General features: G+C 37.8%; 1 protein-coding gene and 1 long non-coding RNA gene across 2 annotated transcripts; both read right to left on the reverse strand.

Moving 5' to 3' along the window:
- Positions 1-248: 248 nt before the first annotated feature.
- Positions 249-7,230, reverse strand: LOC124413284. Its single transcript, XR_006929858.1, has 2 exons — positions 6,250-7,230; positions 249-808 (listed from the first exon to the last, which is right to left on the reverse strand). It is a non-coding gene; the product is annotated as an uncharacterized LOC124413284 (long non-coding RNA).
- Positions 7,231-9,658: 2,428 nt separating this feature from the next.
- Positions 9,659-22,764, reverse strand: LOC124413620. Its single transcript, XM_046894341.1, has 13 exons — positions 22,372-22,764; positions 22,148-22,233; positions 21,641-21,916; positions 20,009-21,495; positions 19,657-19,709; positions 19,491-19,569; positions 15,742-15,864; positions 15,233-15,627; positions 14,257-14,901; positions 13,134-13,983; positions 12,538-12,595; positions 12,355-12,384; positions 9,659-11,817 (listed from the first exon to the last, which is right to left on the reverse strand). The coding sequence occupies exons 1-13, from the start codon at positions 22,626-22,628 to the stop codon at positions 10,886-10,888; spliced, it is 5,271 nt and encodes a 1,756-aa protein (XP_046750297.1). The 5' UTR covers positions 22,629-22,764; the 3' UTR covers positions 9,659-10,885.
- Positions 22,765-23,919: the final 1,155 nt, after the last annotated feature.

Genomic DNA, 23,919 nt, shown 5'->3' on the forward strand with positions numbered 1-23,919 from the left:
ATCATCATCAGCATCATCAAACGCGAATTATTATTCTATCTTAACAACTGTTCGAGATAACAATGATGATTACGATTATGAAGATGACTGTGATGTTACCGGCAAATTAGGCTCGTCGATATAAACAATTTTATAGGCCGCGTTACAGACAACAATTGCACGTGTGAAATCTTTCGGCTAAACGAAATATACACGTCTCTTTCTCTATTTCTCTCTTCCTTTTTTATCCCTCTTGGCAGTATTATTTTCGGCTATCGAGAGTGTATAATTATAAATTTACCCGAAAGTTAGAGAAATATGTTTTGTTTTGTTTCTGTTGCGTAGGAAAAATAGCTCTTATATACACTAACGGTTGTCTTTTTCTTTATAATAGTTTCTTCTTTCTTGTTTTTTTTTTTTTTTAAACACTACTTTGGCGGTGATTTGTTGCTATTTATTTAAGTCAAGGTTAAGACTTCAGTCGGTTTTTGTTTGTTTGTTTGTTTGTTTTGTTGCACTTTTTTTTTATACTATAAATGATTAGTTGAACAGGTATTTTATTTTGTTTTATTTCTTTTTTCGTTACTTCTTCTTCTCCGTATTCTTATTCGTGTTTTTTTTTTTTTTTTTACCTTTGCTTCTTTCGAGGAGAGTTTCAATAATTTCAACCTTTTCCGGCAATGTTACAACGATTGCAGTTCGTAGCTGTTATATGCGAGACGATGTCATCAAAAATTAGCAGCGTTGATTCACTTTTCTTTTCGGCATATAATTGTCTTCGTATTTACATAATTCTTCTGAAGCCAGGCCAACAACACCCACGTGATTTCTGTAACATAACCAAACGAGGGAAAACAGATTAATATACCTATTCTGTTATTTTGAGTTCCATTTGAAATTATAAATGAAAAAGTGAGGATGGAATTTCGTTTCTTTTTTTTTCAATTTTCTCACTTTCCTTTATCGATTAATTGTCAACGCGAGACGTCCGGGATTCTTGATGTTTGCTTGACCTGTACATATTATATATATATATATATATATAACAATTTTAATTGTAGTTAAATTTTTTTTGTACACCTGCACAACACTTTCGGTGTACCGAAGAACGTTTAGCCGCGTGCAGGAAAAATATTTCCGATTAGGACGAAATACTCGTAACTAGCAATATGATGGAATAATTACTTATGGTAATAACAAGGCCAATATTTAACGGGTAGTAATTAAACGACTCTAGGCTCGCGCGTCACCTTCTCCAGTTTCAGCCCGGGTAATAAAAAATAATTAAAAACGTATATACAAGAAATTATATATTCAAGATCCTGTTGCAAATAAGAAATAAATAAATAACACGTGTATGAATGTATCATACATATATATACAATTATACAGTGACATATAATATACATATATATATATATGTATAATTGTATACGTATACATCTCCAAAGTGGATATTCCATCGGAGGCATTAAATTTTGATTGGACTATTGAAGTTAACTATAATGTTTGAAAAATTGGCAATAATGTAATTTATTTTTTAGTTTGGATCAAAATTTATTTATATATACATGCCACGGTTCTGGCATAAGAGAAAAAGAAAAGAAAAAAATATATATATATATAAAATGAGTAAAACCAGAGAATAAAAAGAAGAATAATCTCCGTACAAAATGGTATATAAAGAGTTAATAATTAATTGTTTCAAGTCAAACAAACACCAGATCGTGATATCCCTTCGCATGATAAGACAATAACATTAATAACTAACAGATACAGATCAAGGGTAGTAATATTGTAATATGTAAGGGGTGAAATTGATTGGAGGCAGTGTGGGAAAATGGGAAAACGTTTTTGGTGTTATAGAAGTGATGGAGGAAATACACGAAATAATGATGCCGTATTTTGTATTGATCTACATTATGTGGAAGATCGCGCTCATCTGATTCTTCACTTTTTTTTTAACACATTTTTTTGAATTTTGAAGAAACAAGTTGTAGCACTTCAATTACTACTTTGTTCCTAACATTTACTCGCGATAATTCATTGATTTAAAAAAATGTATGACGGTGAAAAACCAACTGAGTGCGATCTTCCGCATAACTTTAAAACGATCATCTTTTGACAGAACCTTTTTTTTTTAACCTAAGGAAACTTTTTAGGGAGTTCCATGGTTGAAAATCGTCAATTATTTTTTTCTGTAATGTATACAAATCATGTGATTATTCTACCTCATTCGTTGTCATCGGATAAATAAATGGATGTATAAATAAATCGGAGAATAAATAGTAATCTTTTTCATTATTGTTGCGTAGGTATCTATTTATTCTAATCGTAGCACGATTAACTCGGTTAACTCGTCCCTCTCTTTCTTCATACCCGTGCTTCTCGTGGGGGAGGGGGAGGCAAGGCATTTAAACTTTTTTTTAATTGACGACGCTGTGAAGATAATTACCGAGTTTCATTTTGGATTTTTCAGTGTGCAAAACTGTAAAACGTTTTTCTGAAACTTGTCATTTTTGAAGTCGGTGAACACTGTAACTCAAAATCTAATGAACCGATGCATTTTTCCATTTCCATCTGCGTGGCGTGAACCTTTGAGTGTCAAAACTAGAAAAGCGCATATGGAAAATACTTTGAAATCATTTCACCAACGATAAATCATGAAGAACCAAATTTCGTAGCTATTAAGAAACGTTTGTTAGCATTTATTAGCATCAGACGGATATAATTTTAAATCTATGATTGATTTATGCCGTTTTACGTTATTTTTTATATGTATATATTTTATTTCAGGGTAAGCGCACAATATTAAGCATAGATAACAAATTATATAAACTTTTGATTGATAAAATTAACGAATTGTTCCATACGTAGGGCAGGTGTTAATCGATGAAAATTAGAGAGAAGAGACGAATGAATGAATGAATGAGTGACGTAGCCACCAGCGAATTGCATGCCCCCGTACGAAAACGATTTGATAATTGAACTGAGCGAAGTGTAGTGCGATCGATAGGGTGACGGAGACGAAATGTCCGAAAAATGGTGAACAATTTACGTCAGATATTTCCAGAAATAAAAGGCGTCGGTGCAGAGAAGGTTGGTAAATCTGGAATGCCTTAAAATAGCGGCAGGTCAGCATCGGGATCGATGTAACACGCGTCGATAGCCTATATCCTCCATGTTTCAGTCTGTTCGAAAAAGCAATGCATCGGTCGAAGGAAGAAGGACAACGATTTTAAACAAGACTGAAGTTGGTAAGGTTAATTTTTCAAATACGGTGAGAAAAGAATGACGTTTAGTCTCGCGTATGTATTTTTCTGTACATTAACCGAAGCGGTTTTCTTTTTGACCGATTTTATTTTGCGTGTAAAAGCTTGGATTCTTGCACAGCAGCAACAGGAGCAGCAGCAGCAGCAACAGTGTGAGGAGTGGTAACGGACAATTTGTACAGCTTCCGGTTTCAAATTTCTCGCTCCGGACACTTTTGCCGCCGCCCCTCTCCGATTTCACAAACAAACGTTCAAATGACCCTCGTATAAAAACTGACGAGAAGAGATTGTTGTACCTATTATAAAGCTTATATATTATGACAACGATACTGCGGGAATAATTATTCGTCGTGAAACGTTTTGCCTGGAAGCTAACAACGTAAAATATATACTACAACGACGACTAGGCAGATGATAAATTTTGGGCACATATATTATTAACCGTTATAAATGGAGGATTATTTTGCATCGTGCATTTACCTCGAATTAAGCTGCGGACAAAGTGTAGCGAACATACTATAAGTTATAAATTAAATTCTATGGATTTTCGAGAATAATTTAAAATTAAAACTGCTCAAATAAAAAACAATATTATTAAAAGGTCACACTTTTCAGAACTCTGTTCTTGCTGAAACACATTTCCTAATAGAATGCAGCTAAGTTTAGTAACGAATTTGACGTTCGAAAAAAAGAAGCCCGATGAAAATATCGTCACGTGAAAAGCAGTAGAAGACTAAAGCGTAGAATGGCTGCGGCATCTTGTTGTTGTTTGGGTCTTTCCTCCCGCTGAAATGGTGGCAGAGCGACGTTGGTGGGGGAAAGAACGGCGTGCCAGGTGTTCAGCCGGGGTTTGGTTTGCCAGGGGTGTACATAACGAAATAGGGTCGGTCGACATACCTGGCCTCGAATGGTAGGTACCCAACGCGACAACAAACCCTCGGATATACCTGCGCAAGGGTCGCAGGGTAGGAACAGCTGTTGTTCATTAATTTTCTGCGAAACAGCTCTCAAGAACTTTGTTTTTCGTTTAAGTAAAATCGTACTCATTCCACGGTGAGTGTTGAACTTTGGTGAGCTATTCTCTACGACAACAACGATGACTAACCAACTATCAACACATAAATATTTGGCGGGGGAGAATTTTCCGATACCGTATACGCATCGGGAAAATGTCTATGGATTTACGGAACCGAAATGATATTTGCAAGAATCTAAGCGGTGCGAGTGAGCTGGGCTTAATTCGTTGCTGCGCAAATGTACAATTGAGTGTTACATGCGTCATACTTTCGATTCTCCATAATTCTTGACTATGGATGTAGAGATAAGAGTTCGAAGATCGCAGTAGCACAGCTGTCGCTTGCACAAGGAGCGACAGTGATTAGCGAACGAGCAGCAACAGTATCAGAAGAAGGAGGTTGTGGTGGAACGATCGAATGAGTTAATGATTGATTAATCTGCGTAAACTGAATAATAATATATTATAATACTGATGCGTCATCTTACCGCCGCCGATGACATGGATGAGTGGTGACCTTTGAATCAGGGATTTCCAAAATAGAGTTATCGAAAAACAAGCAAAGTTTCGCGTATTGTTTCAACACAGTTCTGTAAAACGTATAACTATAGCTAATCGATTCGACTTGATATGAGGTCGTTGATACGAAAAAAATATGGGAAAAATGACACGAAAAACTGTACCAAGATGGCCGTTATGAGTCAGTCGCGTGGTGGTGGTGGTGTTGGGCTGGGAGTAAAATAACGATATTTAAACGCATTAACGTGCACACGCCAAGGAGCGAGCAGGCGGCAGGGCAATATGCGTCGTAAGAGAAGATGTTCCTTTTCCGATAATGAAAACAAGTGAGTAATGGTTATTGGTTTCAGTGCATCAGTACTGGCTGATACACAAAGCCACGTGATCCGGAACCGTTGTCGACCGTCGCAGTGCCATGTACGTTGTGAAATGTGCACGTATACGCGCGCACACAAGCACTCTCACGTACACACGTATGAACTTAGGTAAAAGGTAGTGTTTCCGAGGAGGAATAACATCGAGACGTAGAAGCGCGCGCATTTGCAAACTTAGGAGGAAAAGAACGAGGCGTTGACGCTGTTCTTACAATATTGTGGCGATATTTTTTGCTGACGCAACAACGTGTACTTGAAGAAACGACGTCGCACTGGAAACGTCGATTCCACGCGGCAAAACCAGTTCCGGCGGCGTTACAAGATACATGTGTATCACACTCGGATAGCACACGTACGCAATGCAGGGTGTGTGGGCGTGAACGTGAACCACTGTTGACATGCAAGGTAGTCTCCTCGTTGTTCGGAATAAATTTTGTTTTCACCCAACTGCAACGGCGTTCGTGACTCACTGCCGTTGAATGCTTGCTCCCCCCCCCCCCCCCCCCCGTATACGGAATCCCGACACTCATTATCGCTGGTCAAATAAAAGTCTGGCGACATCGAGACCGTCGGCGGAAATTGAATATCGGACAAACGTCATTGACGAGACTCACTTTTTTTTATTCCGCAGATTGCGTCGTGACGTCGTTGTCTGACGGTGTTTCGTTCTCCGGCTCTGCCTCGAAAAGAGGCGTGAGTGTGACTGTGCCTTTGCAATCTTTGCCAGTCTTTATAGAAATATGTGCGCACGGCAAGTAAGAAGTTAATTGAACTTTCGACCGAGATTTACTCTCGCCGACTGACCGATCGCTCGCTCGTTGTTGTCAAGTAAGAACTAGCGAACGAACGGGCAACAGTCAGGTTATGGCCGTCGAGACAAGCATGCTCTGCTTACAGCCTGACAATGATCACGTGGGACTCGCGTCGCTCTCTTGTGTTCGGTTTCAGCGCTTCTTGCAACAGACTATCGAGCTCCGTGTGTCTCTACTAAACGAGTCCCATTTCCCCGAGTATTTCCTCGCCTGAAAGGTTGCGGGGTGTATGGGGTCAGGGATACCAATTTCGGGATAAAAGTGCCACTTTTAGTTACCCAGTACGTAGAAGAGTCGAGATATTCGAGCAGAGGAGATCCAAGGTGTCGAGCGTTGCCAGGGAATATCGGAGTTGCGTGCCACGGGCAGCCGTTGCAGACGAGGCACCGGACACCCCTCTAGACAGGCTCGAGTGAACTCGCCCGCTTTCGGGTCAAAAGCACCGCAGCAAAATAATAACAAATGCCTGGAACACCTCCGGGACCGCGCACTGGCACATACAAATCACAAATACACCAACAACAGCTCGATGCCGTTATTAGAATGAGAAATTGAACAGAAGTAAATGATAATTTTGGCGGTTTTCTCTACAGCACCACTGCCGCCGAGCATTCACCTCATTCGCGTCGTGCAACCACGATCCACAAAATTCACCAAATCACTCGTAAACACTCGACGATCCGACCGAGATTCAGCGGTATATTGTTGTCCCAGTGGCACCAGTCGATTCGTAACACGTTCACTGATCACGAAAAAAAACGGCGAGGTACAACACGAGAACTGCACGCCCTATCCGCGGGGACACCGCATTGCTTCCTCGGCCGAACATGGAGCGCGATCCATGCTGATTAGTTGACGAGACGTCCGCTGGATGACGAAAGGCGCCTCGATCGCTCACGGAGGACTGCCAACCCATCAATCCCCCTTGACAACAGTGCTTCGTACCTCGCTTATTACCAAACTCAGTTATGTCTCCCTTCGATATCTTACAGTGAATTCATTGAACGCCTCCGCAACCGTCTCAGCACCGTAAACGTCCTAAAATCGTCGCATTCGTTTAGCTCCCGCGCAACCATCTGTCCTCGAAAGCCCATTGGCTATAAGGCTCTGTATCGCATATTCTGTTTGAAGACTCGACCAATCGTACAAATTTGCCTTGTCAAGTTCAAACAATAAAGTCGCCAAACAGCTATCTCGATATTTACAACCTAGTCGCAATTGACGAGGTCTGATTAACACGACACTGTTATATTCCAATATCCTAATTATCAATACTTACAGCTTCGTCGATGGTCTTCTGAGAATTTGTCTATTCTTTATAACCGAAATATACGGATTGCGCGTGGTCAAAGATTTCAATATACCGCCATATTGAATAATTTGATTGTTTTGACTAGACACTATTGACGTAATATTTAATATAGTAACAAAATCGAATAAAATGCTGGAAAATTAGTCTAGTCGTTTTTGGTAAGATTTTTCACTTGGCTTGAATACTTTGTTAATCAGATTACTTTTCGTTCGACTACAACTTCACGGCAGTCGGTAAGTAAAACACCTACGGAAAAGGCCACTTGCCATACGTTGAGCCACAGGGGGCAGCACGTATCAGGGCACCGGTAACGTTGACCCAGACGTTACGTCATGCCCACGAACAATGCTACCGATAAAATTAACCGTCCGTAGCTGAATTAAATTCTTCAGTTCTTTTACGTCGAACGACTAGGGCATATAGAATAATTGGAACATTTCTTGCTTGTACCGCGACCGTACGCTGAGCGGAAAAAAGAAATTACAAATGAGAATTTGTTACTTCGTTAAATGCTAAACAAACAGACCGCAAGGAAAATACAAGATACCGCATACGACGCAGTATATGAGCAATGTCATATGAAAACATGAGTCTAGATTACTTTATACGTTTTTATTGGATTCCCAGAAGTCACCGAATGACGTCTGGTTAAGCAATGCAGTTTATGAATTGGGTTTACCTACGTCATCTGCCAGATCCTGCGGTTTCTCTTTTAATTCAAAATATTGTTTTACAATTTTGCTTTTCGATTTCGACAATGGGATTTTATAATATAGAAATGGTCGAATTGAATACAGAAGAAGCGTAATTACATTTGTTTTGAAATAACCTCCTGGCACGCATATGTATAATCTATTGATTATTGTGAAGTTGCGTTGGGTGTATTAAATGAAACACATCTGTTCATATGTATGTAGAGAACCGTAAGATTTATTGCACGTACGTGAAAATAGCTTCGATATTACCTTTACTCCTGTAGATACGTACATGTATATGGGGCATTCCATACTAATTCGACCTGGACCTGACCCTCGACCTCTTAAATCTGGTCCGCGATCTTTCGTATCAGTTTTCTGACTTTAAATAGCAGTTAATGAGCAAGATTTTTAAATTTTTTCTCAACACCTCGATGGCCAGGATGAAAAAATCTGAAAAAAAATTCTTAATAGTACTATCAGAAAAAAGTTTTTAATAAAATTTCCTGATATTCGAGCTTTTGCTTCAACCTGCTTTTTAGCTTTTGAACAAAAAAAAATGAAAAAAAATACATGAAGAACAGCATTTCATTTTTGAAAAATCTTGAGTGAAACAAATTTACTCCGAAAAAATCTGAAAAAAATCGGGGGTACTGTTTTGGAGTTGGGACAATTGGATAAAATTATTTTAACGAAATCAAAAATGGTGAGGGTCCAACGTTGTTCGAGTGGCGTGGTATGCCCCATATACCAACATGTGGGAGTTGGCCACTAGTAAGAATTATATTACATTATAGTATACACGTACACAGTGTTTACCAAGTCGGAACCTGCGAGAATTAGTGTATTCCTCTCCTTCATCAAATTGCAGCCCGTATCTACCGTGCTGTGTCAATACTATGAGGACTAAATACCCCGATGGATTCCACTATGCGTAAACACCATGGATTCTACCATACTATACTACATACATACATACATATCTCTCTCTCTTTCTCTTTCTCTCTATATCTATATATTATACATAGGTGCAAACTTTTATTTAATAAAACTTACCGAAGAAGTAAACGTCCTTTTTTTTATCATTCGTAGTATATGTATATGTACTTATTAAACGCAACAACCCTGATCTGCAATATTACCTCTTGCAGCAAAATGCAAAAATTATCAATACACATCTGATAGTATGAATCGGAAGAAACAATAAAGATTCACGTGTATTGAGAACTATTAATTCCGCTGATGTTCGTCGCACTGGTCTTTTGCATTCCATTGGAATGAATGAACCAGTACCTACTTTGCAAAAATGCCATCTGCAGCTTGACGAAAAAAAGATTTCATATAGCCATGTAATAGGTTGATATGTTGATTAACAAGATATTTGTGAAATTCTATACATATATATGTATCCTAGTTGCATATACCAAATAATATTTTGTACAGTAATTGCAAACTCACAAGTGAGCAACATATAACACAGGTAATCGTTACTACAGTTTTAGAATTTAATACAGACATCCAACGAATATCTGGTGAAAAATAGTATTGAGATAAGTTACATCTCATCTATTACGTCGTCGTAATAATCACAAGTCGCGAGTGTTTTTCGGTTAAATTTTTGGCTTATATTAGTATAGCCACTCTAAACGTGAACAAATGCAGTTGAGAGAAACTACACAGGATTGATTACTTTCGCATTTATTACGCACATTACATTATAGACACAGTCACATTTCGAAAATACAGAGGCTGGATCGCGTAGTTTCTACATGCGTAATGTATAAAATTTTATCACCCAATTGCCTTCGCAAATTAAATCGTAGGAACCATTATTACGGTTGTATTTTACGATGCATGCAGTTGGAAAAATTAATATATCCTTTTAGTTGAGAGGATTATTACGGTAAACTGCAAATATTTTCGCTATTTATATGATAGCTTGAAATTAAAAGCCGAAATAATACCTTGATGACATCACGATTTGATACGAAATTTGATTAATAATTGTTTATGTTCAGACCTCAGCATTCTCGTTACAGAAAGATTCAAGATCAATTTATGATTAGTATCCAGTTAAGAAATCGTTACTTATACTCGTTGTCTGTATATTTTGTTGAATGTATTTCTGACTTATAAATTTAAAACATTTCACAAGGGTTTCGTAATCTGTGTCTGTAGGTAAATTTTCACGAGATTTTTTTCTTGTTATTTTCAATGTTAAATTAAATGTGACCTCTTACTACTTATATTTCCAACTTTCGGACATTTGTTCTTCGTTTTTATAATAGCACACTCAATTATTTTGTCACTATTTGTACATCTTGCTCACTGCCCATTATAAATGGATATTTTAGTATAATTTCAATCAATAAAAAAAGAAAAAGTACAGAACAAAAAAAAAAAAAAAACGAAGTAAGAAAAAAGCCATGGCATTGTTTAAACGAATATTGAAACTACATGGTATTTTACACATTTAACGAAAAAAGTTTTATACATATTATCACTTATATATATATAAAGTATTTGCGCCATATTTCATATTCATTCAAAGCCTGTTGACACTTTGAATGTATCACCAAATGTTTAATTCAGATGGTTTCGACGCTCAGTGTCATAGAATTTCTTTGTTCAAGCTCACTGTAATAAGAAAACTGTAATAAGAAAACAAATTGTATACATCCAGTTATTCTCCTTAATTCAGGAAACTGTTGATAATTATTGTTTTTACTGCGATTGGTCATCGCCTCACGTTTATTGTTAGTGAAGTTCATTTAATTCACTGCACATTGAGGCTTGGCACAGTCTCGGGTGATCAAATGATCTCACATAATGTTTGAAGGAAAATGAGACTAGTTGTTGCGACTTGTTCAGGTAAAGGAGATCCCAGTTGATGCAATTTGTTGCTTCTTAGAATTTGTCTCGATAGCCACCTCTTCCACTGCGAAATGGTCTTCCTCCTCTTGGCCCTCCACGTCCTTTGAAAACAGGAATTGACTGCCCACGTGGAATTTTAGCAAGTACGATTCGCTCGCTAGTTCTAGGAAATACTTCCGGTTCTTCTTCAATTTCTTCTGGAGAGTCATCAATTACCATCGGGCTTTCTCCACGGCTACGATCGCTTCTATTATCATGAAAATGTTCATCGTGATCATCCACATTTTGTCTATAACTAGGTGGTAATGGGTCACGAATGAAATGATCACGTAGTATTGGCCCACGGTGTGATGAAAATTCTTCCCGGCTTCTCGCTGGTGTACAAAGTGTCAAGGTTCTGCTAGGAAAATCAGGCAATGTACGTTCTCTGTTGAAGCTTCGGTCTTCGGGCTCTCTGGGTGGTGATACTGCTCTGCCCCACGGACGCTTTTGAGAAGAGTTACTCAGGCTCCATCTTAGATCATCGGCTTCTCGCGGTTTCGGGGTATAATCGAAAGTTTCTCGCATATTCCAGTCAAGCCTATCCATGATTGGTCTTTTTTCTTCTTTAACAGGTTGCTGTAAATCATTTAGATTTACTTGAACTCCAAACTCTGCAGTGATCACTGTTGCTTGGACTTCTTTTTGTTCAGTTTGAACCTCGTCTGTCTGACATATTTTTTGATGCACATGAACACCAGATTTCACAGTTATTTGCGAATGACGCTCTTCCTCCTCGTCCCAGTATATTTTATTTTTTCCTTTCTTCAGCAATATCGAATTTGATGATCGCTCTTCACTTTCACTAGGAGTATCTTCTTTTTGAGGGTTGAAAAAAAATCTACCCTTCATCTTCAATCTGGGATCCTCGACAGGCAGGTCCCGGAGAGCATGTTCGCAATGTCGTAGTATTTCTGGCTTGAATCCTAAGCCAAAAAGCAAAGTTTTTTGTTTCATCATTGTTAATTTGCAAATGAAATTAAAAGCCACCGTTTCAAAGAGCAGTATATTTTCACATATATACTGAAATCACAAATTTTTAATTATTATGTCACCACAGTAGCACGTATCGCGTTAGATAATTCATCCGGGTATTTAAAATAATTGAATAGTACTGGTCATTACTTGTAATGAATCCATCTGTATGTCTATACAATTATCATGACGGATGCAATAAACTAAAACCATCCAATATTTGTGTTATGCAGATGTTTGGTTTATGCATGCAATGTCCCTATAACTTGGTACATCATTCGACTGACCAGCTTGCATATTTCAAAGAATGAAACAGCAGTAAAGCTTCCATTTCTTTAGTTTCCATAGGAAACCTTGAAATTCAGCACATAAAGTGATCAGTGTTCATACAAGCACAAAACTCCCGTCATTTTTCGGGAATTGAATAATATTGATAATTTTTTTTTCAAGTGTTACGTACTAAAATCACATTAATCAGGATATCTCACCTGGATAAAGGACCGTTGGCCCAAGCGAATCTATAATATTTAAAACAAAAGAAGCATTAATATCATATGACACAAATGAAGTTTCAATTTTACTGCAGTTTTACTTCTTACAATCAAATGCTTTTAGAGTTCCAGCTTTACAACTCTTTCACAAATAATAAAACAGTATGAAAATTTTCGCACCTTTGGCAGAAACAGAAGCTTCCAACAGGCTGGATAAACTAGTCTTTCCGAAGGAGGCCTGGAATTTCAGAATGCAGCAGGGGATAGTAAATTGAAATTTGATGCATTTCACCTGGCTTCAAAGCTACCCCAGAATGTCAAGATGTATCGAAATAGTAGAAAAAAACGAAAATGACGATTTCTCTTAACACAACTATGTAAATACAGTAGTCATACCATAACTTTGCGTGTACTAACTTCCTGATCGACTCATCGGCTTTCATAACACATACTAAGCGTAAATGGTTGGATCACTACACTGCTATAGCTGTGATTAAAGATAAGATTTGACACAGCGAGTAGTTTCCTGTTTACCATATTAAGATGCTCTTAGCTTCTCAAGTAAGTTCTCAAATACTCCAAACTCAGAGCTCTAATGCTAGAAAGTTATGATGAGTCTACCATGACCGAACTTCTCATTAAAGAAGAAACTGAAGAGTCTAACGAAATAGTTTGTAGCAATAACTAAATCATGAGAATAAGAGAGATTGAGAATAATGTGTGAGGTAGCTGAAAAAGCACACAATTTTAAAATCTGAGTGGTAGAATAAAATTACTTTGGTGTCCGATATAACCGGCGGCTCAGGTGTTTTTAATCTTTCCTCGTGTGATGAATGTACATCATTATAGGGAGTAGTGGACCTTCGCATTCCCCTGTAGCTCCGAGGTGTGTTAGATCGAACCGATCTAGCCTGAGGGGAAATCGAACGTCTGCTGCTCAGATTAGTCTGCTGTTTCCCTGGGATCGGCACAAAGGGTGCCAGGTGATGTAGCTGATTATACATAAGAGATCCTTGTTCCATGATCGGACCAGGGGCTGGTACAGGTTGAGGTGAAGGTACTGGCAGAGGTAATAGTGGTGGTTGAACAGGGGTTGAAGCATGTTGTCCATACATCACAGGTCCAGAAGAAAATTCAGATTGAATCATAGGCTGCGCCACAGTTGGATCGTAGTTGATGGGTGGAGTCATATGCGGATGAACTGGGTCAAAGTTTATGAACCCTTGCGGCGGACCAGTCATCATTAATCCCTGTGGTCCTGATGGATGATGTGACATGAAAGGTGGGTGCTGCTCCTGCTCGTGAGGGTAAATGGGGTTACCCATTGGTGGCATCCCAGACATCAATGGTGGAATCATGTATCCGAGATTTGCAGATGGTGGTTGCTGTTGCTGCTGTTGTCGGGTGGTTTCATTTCGAAATTGTCTTCTTATTTCATTGATGAATGGAGATCGTTTCCGTGTACGCCTGTGTGGAGATCTTCCTCTGCTACCGCTTCTGCTACGCCATCGTGGACTACCTCGCCTATCTCCTGGAGAACGGCTGTACCTTCTTCGATGACGATCTGGACTTCGGCTTCTGTGTCGCTCTCGTGAACGACTTCGACGACTTGAAGGCTTGTAATCACTGTGAAAGTAGGCTATTTCTAAGATTCTAAGTAAACACGTAAAATAAATATCATACAGGTATCTACAAATTACTTGTGTACATTGTAGTTTATAGAAGTAATAATGGTACACTTATATTTCTAAGTCAATCCATTATTGGCACTGTTGAAGTTATACTTACTGTGGTTCGAGTAACAAGCTCATGATCACTCAACTGTACAAAGAAGACGAATACCATACAGCACAGCACAAATTGTAATGGACTTGAGTCTTCGATAAAAAAAATCCTTACCGTTCACGAACTTCTTGGCGTCTTCTGTGTCGATCAGCGCTACGCCGTCTCTCCTCTGCACTAGTTTTGCGCTCCCAACTCGGTCTTCGTGGATGAGTAGGGCTTAATCTAAGCAGGCTCCTGGGTCTTTCGGGGCTCAGAACTAAGGGGCTTAGCTTATGAGGGCTTCTGCGAGACAGAGGACTTAATCTAACAGGACTTCTGCGAGATGGTGGACTTAATTTAATCTGGCTTCTGCGACGCTCCGGACTGATAACAATGGGGCTCCAGCGACGATGAGGACTGTTTCTACTCTTGTCATCACTGCGTCGTCGGGCAGGACTTCCTCTGGTTCTTTTTTCTCTGCTTCGACGGCTTTTTGAAATTCCCACTTTGTCCACGTTCTGCTTCTCGGTGATAGTTTCAATGGCTTCCAGTTCCGTCCCGGGGGGCACAACATTGTCCGAATCTAGTAGAGTCTTGATTGCTTTGTTCTTTTCAGCTTGGATTTTACTTTCACAGTCTCGTTGCGTGCGCATTTTATCACGCTCAATATCTTTGGTACTTTTGTTTGGATCTCGACGATTTTCATCTCGTTTGCGATCCTCACGTCTGAGCCTCTCTCGGTTGTTTGGACTTCGGTGATCTCGAAAACGGTTGCGATCCCTACAATTAGTCTAGTAGTCATATTCAGTTGCAAACATTTACAATTACAGTTAGAGATGACCACAAATACGTCTCTTGTTGCAAATGACTTCTGAATATACATATAAAATCATATATGCATATTATCGATTGATTTGCTTTTCCCCACATGTTACGTACATTTTAACATGAGCTAAAGGAAACAAAAATAATAGAAGTGTACTGAAAAATTGTATCATCATTGTTATCATGATGAATACTCCAATATAGTTAGTGAAGTTGAACATATTCTTTCATAATGGTAACAGAAACTCAAGCGATCATTCTCGTACATAAATAAATCATCCGCTACCTAGAGATTCGTCTTCGCTCCCTCTCTCTGCTACGACTTTTCGGTTTCTTTTCATGGCGTTTCTCTTCTTCACCTTCCCAGGCGTCTACGACGTCTAACCCTTCCATAAAGTCTTCGTCATCCAAAAACTCTTGTAATTCTTCGTCCGGTATATCCTTCAATCCTTCTATTGCACGCTGGACGTCGTCGTTCGTCTTTGGCCGCGTAAGCTCCGAAGGATTCTTAGTCAAGACATCATCAGCTTCTTCTTTCGCGTTCCGCGGCTCCAACGTTTCGCTCTTCGTATCAGTCCCCGTCTTTGCAGATTCTTCTTTCTCTAAACCGCCAGAGGTTGATTCCGGGTTTTCTGAGTTCTCAGTTTTCGTGTCACCCATTGTATTTAACTTTGTTGATACCTAAATCTTAAACTAAACTTACAACATCAGCCAAACTTTCGGAGAACGAGTTTAGCAGTTTGTTCATTTTCCGTAACCTCTCTGTACGACGTCTGTTATCGATCAGATTCTAACATTTGATTCGTTAGTAGGAAGTGATAATCGTGGACTATAACTTAAGTGATGGAAAGTTACCTTCTCACTGACTAGATCACTTAATAATAATTGATAACCAGAGTCTAATGGATCCTTGATCTTCTTGAGACATGAACAACGTAGGCGTGAGTGTAGGTTACAAAGGGTTACAACCTACAAATGGCTGTGAATACCAGTGAATTGAGTGAATACTATTCAATGCTATACCGGGACCATCTCTAGAAACTAAACAGGAACTGCGCATGCGCCAGATGATTCAATTTCATTGGTCAGCGAAATTGCCCCGCGGAGTAATTTTCGTCAGCTAACCAAGGCGACCAACGTACACGAAATGTGACAAGGCTCTGAATATCTCGCGCGTAAAGTAGCGTATTGAGGTTATGTTGATATTTATTCCTACTTATCGTGAATTTTCTAAGAAAAGTGTCATTCAGCAATACCGTAGTTGATATTAGCAGATATTTAATCGACACAATAAAGGCGTCAATGGAGAAACAAATATCAAAAGCTACAGAAATTGGATCAGTTATTTATTGAAAGAAGAAAACTGAAATTAAATGTGGAACGTCATCAACGAGTGGGAGTCTAGACAAACTGAGGCAGGTAAGTAAAAATATTGTTTATTTCAAACAGATTCTTTATTTACATAAAATTAAAAATAAATGGATTGTTGAAACCCAGTAGAAGGTTGCTCCAGAGTAGATTTGTTACAGTGCAGTGCTCCGGAAGCCAGTAATCAGTGCCGATGAACATGAAATATTAAAATAAAATCAGTAACAAGGAATAAAAGAAATAGTGTATCTTGAAACACAAAGCTTAGGAGTACAAAAAGTAGCAATTCGTTTTTCTGTCGCAATTTATTGAAAATTAGTGGTATCCAAAACAATTAGAAGCTCTTGTCTGATGATAATATCTTTTAATATTTTCAGGTGGGAAACAACCATCATCGAAGCGAGACTAAAGTTGTCAGGCGTTGAAGCGTGTAAGTAAATTTCTGATGCTATGATATTTGCATATTACAATATTTTCACATGTATTCAATGATAAAATTCGTTTGTTCTGACAGACTTAAAGTTTCAAGTTTGGATAATAGGATGAAAATCATACCTTACCTGATGGTCAAAACGTTTTGGTGGCTAGGACCCTAGTTTCTCGATTGGTGCCACCGTTCCAACCATCGAACCTGGTTGTTCCGTTGTTCCATTAGACAACAGGTATCCGAAGGAATTTCTTCTGGTCATCGCCACCTTCTGAACATCAGTCGTGGCAAAATTGAAGAGCACGACACGCTACAGATCATGGTGTTTGAATATTCCATTATTTTAGATCTATCGAGCCAATAGTAATAAGTTTGTTATTCAACAATTGCTGCTAACTAATTTTACAGAGCAATCATTCCGTGCACCATTGTAATCCAAGCAGTATTATTGGTCCACATTATTTTTCAAATTTTATTATCGGCAGTTTTGATATTTTATTTTTCACTCTCTTGGTATTCAATTCAGATGAATAGTGTTTCAAGTGTTAAATCAGATTCCAAGGATGAATTTTGATGGGTAAACTGAACCAATCTCAATCTAAAAATGTTGGATAACTTCAGTTGAAAATGTCTTTAAAGTCAATATTAATCGACAGTATCATCTGACTAGCTAGTTGCAGCTATCATCCGTGCTTGAGCCTCGTTCAACCCCAGCAAGGTCTAAGGAATGCATTCACTTACTAGTACACGTTACAAATGATCACTTTGTCTACAATAGGACTTACTTGCTGGCTAACTTTTTTATGATGAATCTTTATCAGGGAGTCATCCGGTAACTTATTGAAAGCTTGAAACCAGATTCAATTTTATACTCTTACAATGGTCCTTCATTGAAACTGAGAGTTTGTGAATCTCCATTTATTACAATTAATTCTGCATCCCATGTTAACACTGTTCGAAACAAAAAATCTCATCCTAAGATTGGAAATGGAATCTGCAATGCAAAAGTTATCTAGTGGCACAAGTTAAAAACAAAGAACCTTAGAACGGTTTCTGCGACAGAGGGATTCCTTCCGGACATTCATGTTACTGGATGATGTTCGGAGCACTATGAACAAGATATTGTATTGGATTTAGGTTTGAGTAGATATTTTCATGAACTTCAGTGAAAATTAGATATTCATTTGTTTCAAAGGAACAAGGGGTACAATGTTGAACCCGATAAGTCAATATTTTCATATGAATGTTCTGAACATTACTCTAAAACATGATTATCCTTAAAGTTAATTACTGAGGCACATTTTGAAAATGTTGATTTTTAACTTGTGTCACAGAATGTTTCTGAGTTTTACTCTTGGGATTAGATTTCTTTAGATTAGATTTGAAATTGAAAGAAACCGTAAGATCTACAACTTCCTTTTTCAACCAACAAAAGTGGCCGATGATCTCTGCATGTGTCATGAATTGAATGGGAAGAGAAGACATCAGCTAACAGCAGAGATGCTATTATTTTGGCTGTATTTTCTGTTGAAAGAAAAAAATTTCATTGTTATTCTTAATGTATGAAGTAATGAAAATGATTGAATAAATTGTCCCCACCTACCTGCTTCGTTTCTTCCAAGCACCCAACATTTGAACAGATTTCTTGTTTCAATCGAATAGGACGAATTTTCAAAGAGCATCAGCATTAAATTCCGACCGTTCTTTGAACAATCAATTTTCAATAACAAATGCTTCCCAAGCCTTTCCGAGTGACTATCTGGATGACTTGAGATTCTAACCTCAAAAATGCATGTGAACTACATCGCCGACAGAAACAGAGTTTGACAGCAGGGTCTCGGGGTGGCCAGACTGCACGGACGGCGGATTTAAATTCGCGCATGCGCAGTTCCTGTTTAGTTTCTAGAGATGGTCCCGGTATGATGGAAAGTCAGTGTGATCTATGCAGTCAAGTTAACTCTAAGATTACGGATCTAGAAATAATGAAAATAGTGCAATGTAGCACGGAGTGGTTTTTTTTAATTACAATAATATTGTCTTCATTGTATTTCAATCCCTAATTGTTACAGATAATGTGACGTGAATTATCGCGAGAACGGAACTTGACTAGTAAGGCATGGCGCGAAACATTTCGCGCCACTGAACATGCATTAGCGAAATAAGTTTGCACTGATTGTGAGGACATTAGGATGTCGCTCATTTGGTCGGTAGGTAGCAGCGGTAGCAATCACGCAATAAGGCTGGCTACAGGAAGTAACCTGATTCAACATTTGTTGAACAATAAATCGCTGCGGAGTTTTACACAATAGCAAACAACTCGATTCTTGTTTAATAAGAAACTTATTACGGCATTAATTTAATTATTTTCAAGAATGCATTGGTATAAAAGAATTGATCAGTTTTATTTTTTACTGTTTTTCTTTCACATTTCTTACAAACATAAGTATGATTTCATTTTTCATGATTTGTTTGTCATTGTTTCAAACAATGATCAATCCATCAATCGCAAAATCAAATAAATTCACACTAAAATACGGAAGCAGCCATAATTTTATGACAATCGCTGGGAGATGAATAATTCGCATTCAAAGGTCGTGTATAGTTCTAAACTAAACTGAAACTTTACAGTTTTCCCGTATTACGTTTTTAGTACAGCAAAACATGCAAAAATAAATACATTAGAATAGCTTCTGTCTTGTGTTAGATAAAAATACCAGAGATTGCATATATTCGAGAAAAAATATCTTACCCCAAAACTGTTATACTCATAGAATGATAAATTGACACAAACCATATCAATTGAACAAGTTTGGGCCACATAAAGCATACTTGAAAATATTACGACCAAAGAAAATACGTAATTTATTCATCATTTATTTTCAGCAAAAAGTGCATTATTTTTGACCCGTAGTTACCACACTTCTATCAAGCCATATGTGCCAACCACGCTAGATGGTACAAATTTGCACTGGTGTGGTTACTACAGGTTAAATGAAACTTAAAATGTAGAAAAAAAGATTCCAAGATAAATCAATAATATGCTACTTGTAATTGATAAGTTACATAGTTCCATGATAAGCCCGTAATATTCAAACGAGGGAGGGACAATTTTATCAAACCAAAATTAACGTTAAAAATTGTACGTTAGTAATAAAACTCAAAAGGTCAAAGTTTGTGTCAAGTTTTTACATGTACTCCTGCTAAGATTTTTGAAAACAAGATAACCAAGGGTAAAAATTACATTATAAAAAAAAAAAATCCGTTTCACGACGATTGAGATGTCTGTTCCTTTTTCTTGTACTGCAACATGTGTGACAATGTCTTGTCAACAATCTGAGGGAGTTTGCTGTTGATGTAATCCGAGAATTCTTTGAACGTATTTTTTACAGAATTATTGTTCTTAATGATCAACTCTACAGCAACGGGCTTTTGGAGCTTCTCAAATATACATGTGAAACTTATGATTGGAACACTCGATGCCGGAGTCTTTGTCAGCTCTTCCATTATCTTGTCAGATATACTAGCTTCTTTATCCAGGGCGCTCATTGCTGGATCAAGTATAGGTTTTTTATTTTTACGACCATGCCACAGTTTGAAGTAACCCAAACACTCGAGAACAGTTTTTGTTTTGTCCTTTGAATGTACGTCTGACTCTACTTCACATTTTTGTTGTTTCACTTCCCTATCCACCGATTCGAGTTTTACTTTGAACTTTAAGACTTTTTCAAAAGTTTCTTTTGTGAGATTCAAAACAGTGTCATACCAATCATTTATTGTGAAATGTCCCCTATAGATTATATTTGGTTGAAGAACAGTGTTTTGCGGTAATCCAACTTTCAAAAACTGCTCACCTCTAATGAATATTTTAAACTTTGTCTGTTTATCCATCTTTGTTTCTCTCGTAAACAATATGGAAAACAAAGTTTTATAATCATTTTCTTGCGCTTCTTTACAAACTTCTCGCGAAGTTATGCAGTGTTGCTGGAAGAAAGCTACCGTTCGACCACCTACTCTAGAGGTCACATTGTGATTCAATTCAAATGGATCTTGTAAACACATCGGTTTATCTATTTGCAGCAACAGAGGGTTTTGCGTTTCACGAATGTACTCCCTGTACCTAAACATGGTATTAGATAACTCTTCAGTGCTCGTGAAAACCGTTTTCGGATGTGCTTTGCCATCCAACGGGCAAAGTACTTTTGAACCAAGGTCAAGTCCAGCGTAAAAATCAAAAAATTCATACAATAGACTTGGAATACTATGTTCGTTTTTAGTATTCTGTAGTTTTATGTTTTCGTCATAATTCACTTGCCACCCTTGGACAAATTCGGGTGTGCAACTCGACTGCAGTTCCACAACTGTAGGTACTATGGCTCTTTCCGGTTGTTGTAAAAAGAAAATAACTAGCATGGTCAATGCATAGTTTGAGATTTTTCCCACGCCAGCTATTCCAAATAGCTGTGCCCAGAATTTGATGATTACCATCAGAGGTTTTAGTCTTACGTCAAGCGATAGATAATACTTTATTAAGTGGCTATTGCACACACCTAGACTGTTCTTAAAGTTAATATCGCAAAAAATTTTAGTAGGAGCATGACGGAATTTAATAATTGGCGTTTTTGCAGTTGGTATTAAAACAATATCAGTAAAAATATTTTTCCGCCTAAATAAAAGCGATTTTGCCATTCTGAAAACTTTCTTAGGAGTCCATTCACTAGGCTGTGAATCATCTTCTGATTCAATTATCGGTACACCTGAAAATTTCATAAGTTTCATTTGAGTTTGTGTCACTTATTCATCATATTGCACAAGTTAACAATGATGAAAAAAGTCTTCAGTTGCATCATAATAACAAAAATAAAGTGATTTTGTATGTTTAGTAGTAATTGGACGACAAACCTATATCAATGTAAACATCAAGGTCACTTTCGATGAAGCTCAGACCAGTAACAGTTGATCCAAACCTTTGTACCTTACAATTACGAAACTTTGTCTTGAATATTTGATTCAAACTAGCACAAACAGAACCAGAGTTTGCTTCAACTACAACATCGCTGGGTTGGATCGCATTTAAAAATGCAATCAACTGACTATCAAATGTAGTTTCAGTTTCGAAAATGCCCCTCAAATCTTCATATGAAAGTGTACTTGAAGCTTGAGTGACTGGTGTTCTTTCTGCAATACGAAATAAGAGATATGTTAATTTCAAGAATTTCTTCTGTAGAATGTGTAATCGTCAGCTGGGAGGAAGAAAGTGTTGTTTCGGTTTCGCCGTGAAAAAGGTGTTGTTTTGGCTTCGACTTGAATAAGGTGATGTTTAACGAGCGATTAATTTTGAAATATCCAACTGATACACAGTAGTGAAAGGGATAAATATGATTATGATAAATTAGAATTGTTACCCACCATTTTGATGAAATTTCCTTGGCTCAATACGTAATTTGTAATTGTTGATGAAAACTGGACGACTCATAAGAGATTTAACGGTTTCTCTGAAAATCAAGTTTTCAATTAAACAATGTTCAAGATATTCAAATTCAAACGACTGAGAATACAGGTATGAGAAAATCATACAAGCTATTCAACTGGAAAATTATTGATAAGTTTAACTTAGAATAAAAAAGCCTCACCTTTCTGCAAATTGTATCAGCGCATAATCGCGTTGACACTTGTGACTTTCGATGAATCCATATTTAAGAAAAAATTCAATTAATTGCTGACTAGTGAAATGTGGTGGCCAATTAGAAACAAAAATCGATCTTTCTTCGATGGCTTTTTTGAACTCTAAGAATTGCAAATTCTTTGCATGTTTTTTACCAGTTATATGACCTTGATATGCATAATCGTCGGCAAGATCAATCTGGCAAACTTCACAGTGTTTAGCCATTACGGAAATAGTTTACGACCATCCGAAGACGAAACCTTCAAGAAATATTTGGGTTCCAAAAATCCGTAAGGATTCCCTGGGCAAAGTATCACACCGTTTTCAGATTCATAAAATTCTAAACCATCTTGCTGAGCTTTGAAAAAATCAACAATAACGTAAACCTGGGCGCTACGTCGCAATCCTGCAGTAAAATTGAGCCCTTTCGAGAAATGTATGTGATTTCTATTCATGCGAGACAATCCCTTGTTTTTTATGTTTCCCCAACGATTAAAGTATGTTCCGTGAATTATTTCATAGTCTGGATTGTCTACCAATTTCAAGCTCAAACTATTCACTTGGCTTAGTGAGTGTCCCTGGTTAGCCTTAATCACTAGCGTACCATCTAATTCTTTAAGAGTGAATCGGTTTTTTGTATTCTCAGCAACGACTCTTTTCACATCTTCGACTGTCCCGCGGTGGGGGCCCACCTTGATAAGGATATCTCTAACAGGAACAAATCCTTCCGGGCTGATTGTTAGACCCTCTTTCACAGCACCGTGACGAAGAAGGTAGGATAATCTTTTCGAGAGTTGGAAATCACGCTCGATTTTGTTCTGAAACGTTTAACGCACATTACGTAAATATCTTAAAGCATCCAAAATCACACAGTCATGTTATGAATTTTTTTCACATAACCTTGCTCAGCAAAAGAGGCTGACCAATTGCTAGAACATTTAAAAAATTCCTGGTGGGAATTTAAAGAGATGGTGGGAAAAAAATTGTGTTTCTTTTGCTCTTTCAACCCTGCGAAGCCGTGAGTACTAGCAGAAAAAAATGTGCTCATCGACAGTTTGTCAAAATTTGCGTGAACTCGTTTTTTTCTTCAAGTTGCTAACTTTCTATCGATTATCCAAACATTCCAACTTATTTCATACCATATTTTTTTTAATCCATGTAAGACGGTCATCCGACTGCCACCAATGACACTTTAATCAACAGATTGGCGATCTTTTTAAATCGGGATTTGACATGAGTCACCTTCTTTCCGTTAATAACTGTATATTACAACCACAGGTAGTCAACGCGTCGGCTATCTAGCGTGCGTTTTACTCAATCCCATGGTACACCTGGAAAGATACAAAGACATGAGGTTAAAATGGAAAAAATTTCTACTGCACGAAATGGCGTACACACCGTTTGGTACATCGCGTCACGTCCTAAGTTGAGGGTGTTAAAGTGTGAGTCGAGCCAATTATAGCCTTGGTCGAGAGGAAAGGGCCAATAGGGTGGTGAATTCACTCACTTGAAGTGC

This window comes from Diprion similis, chromosome 12 (assembly GCF_021155765.1).
Source record: "Diprion similis isolate iyDipSimi1 chromosome 12, iyDipSimi1.1, whole genome shotgun sequence".
Taxonomy (NCBI): domain Eukaryota; kingdom Metazoa; phylum Arthropoda; class Insecta; order Hymenoptera; family Diprionidae; genus Diprion; species Diprion similis.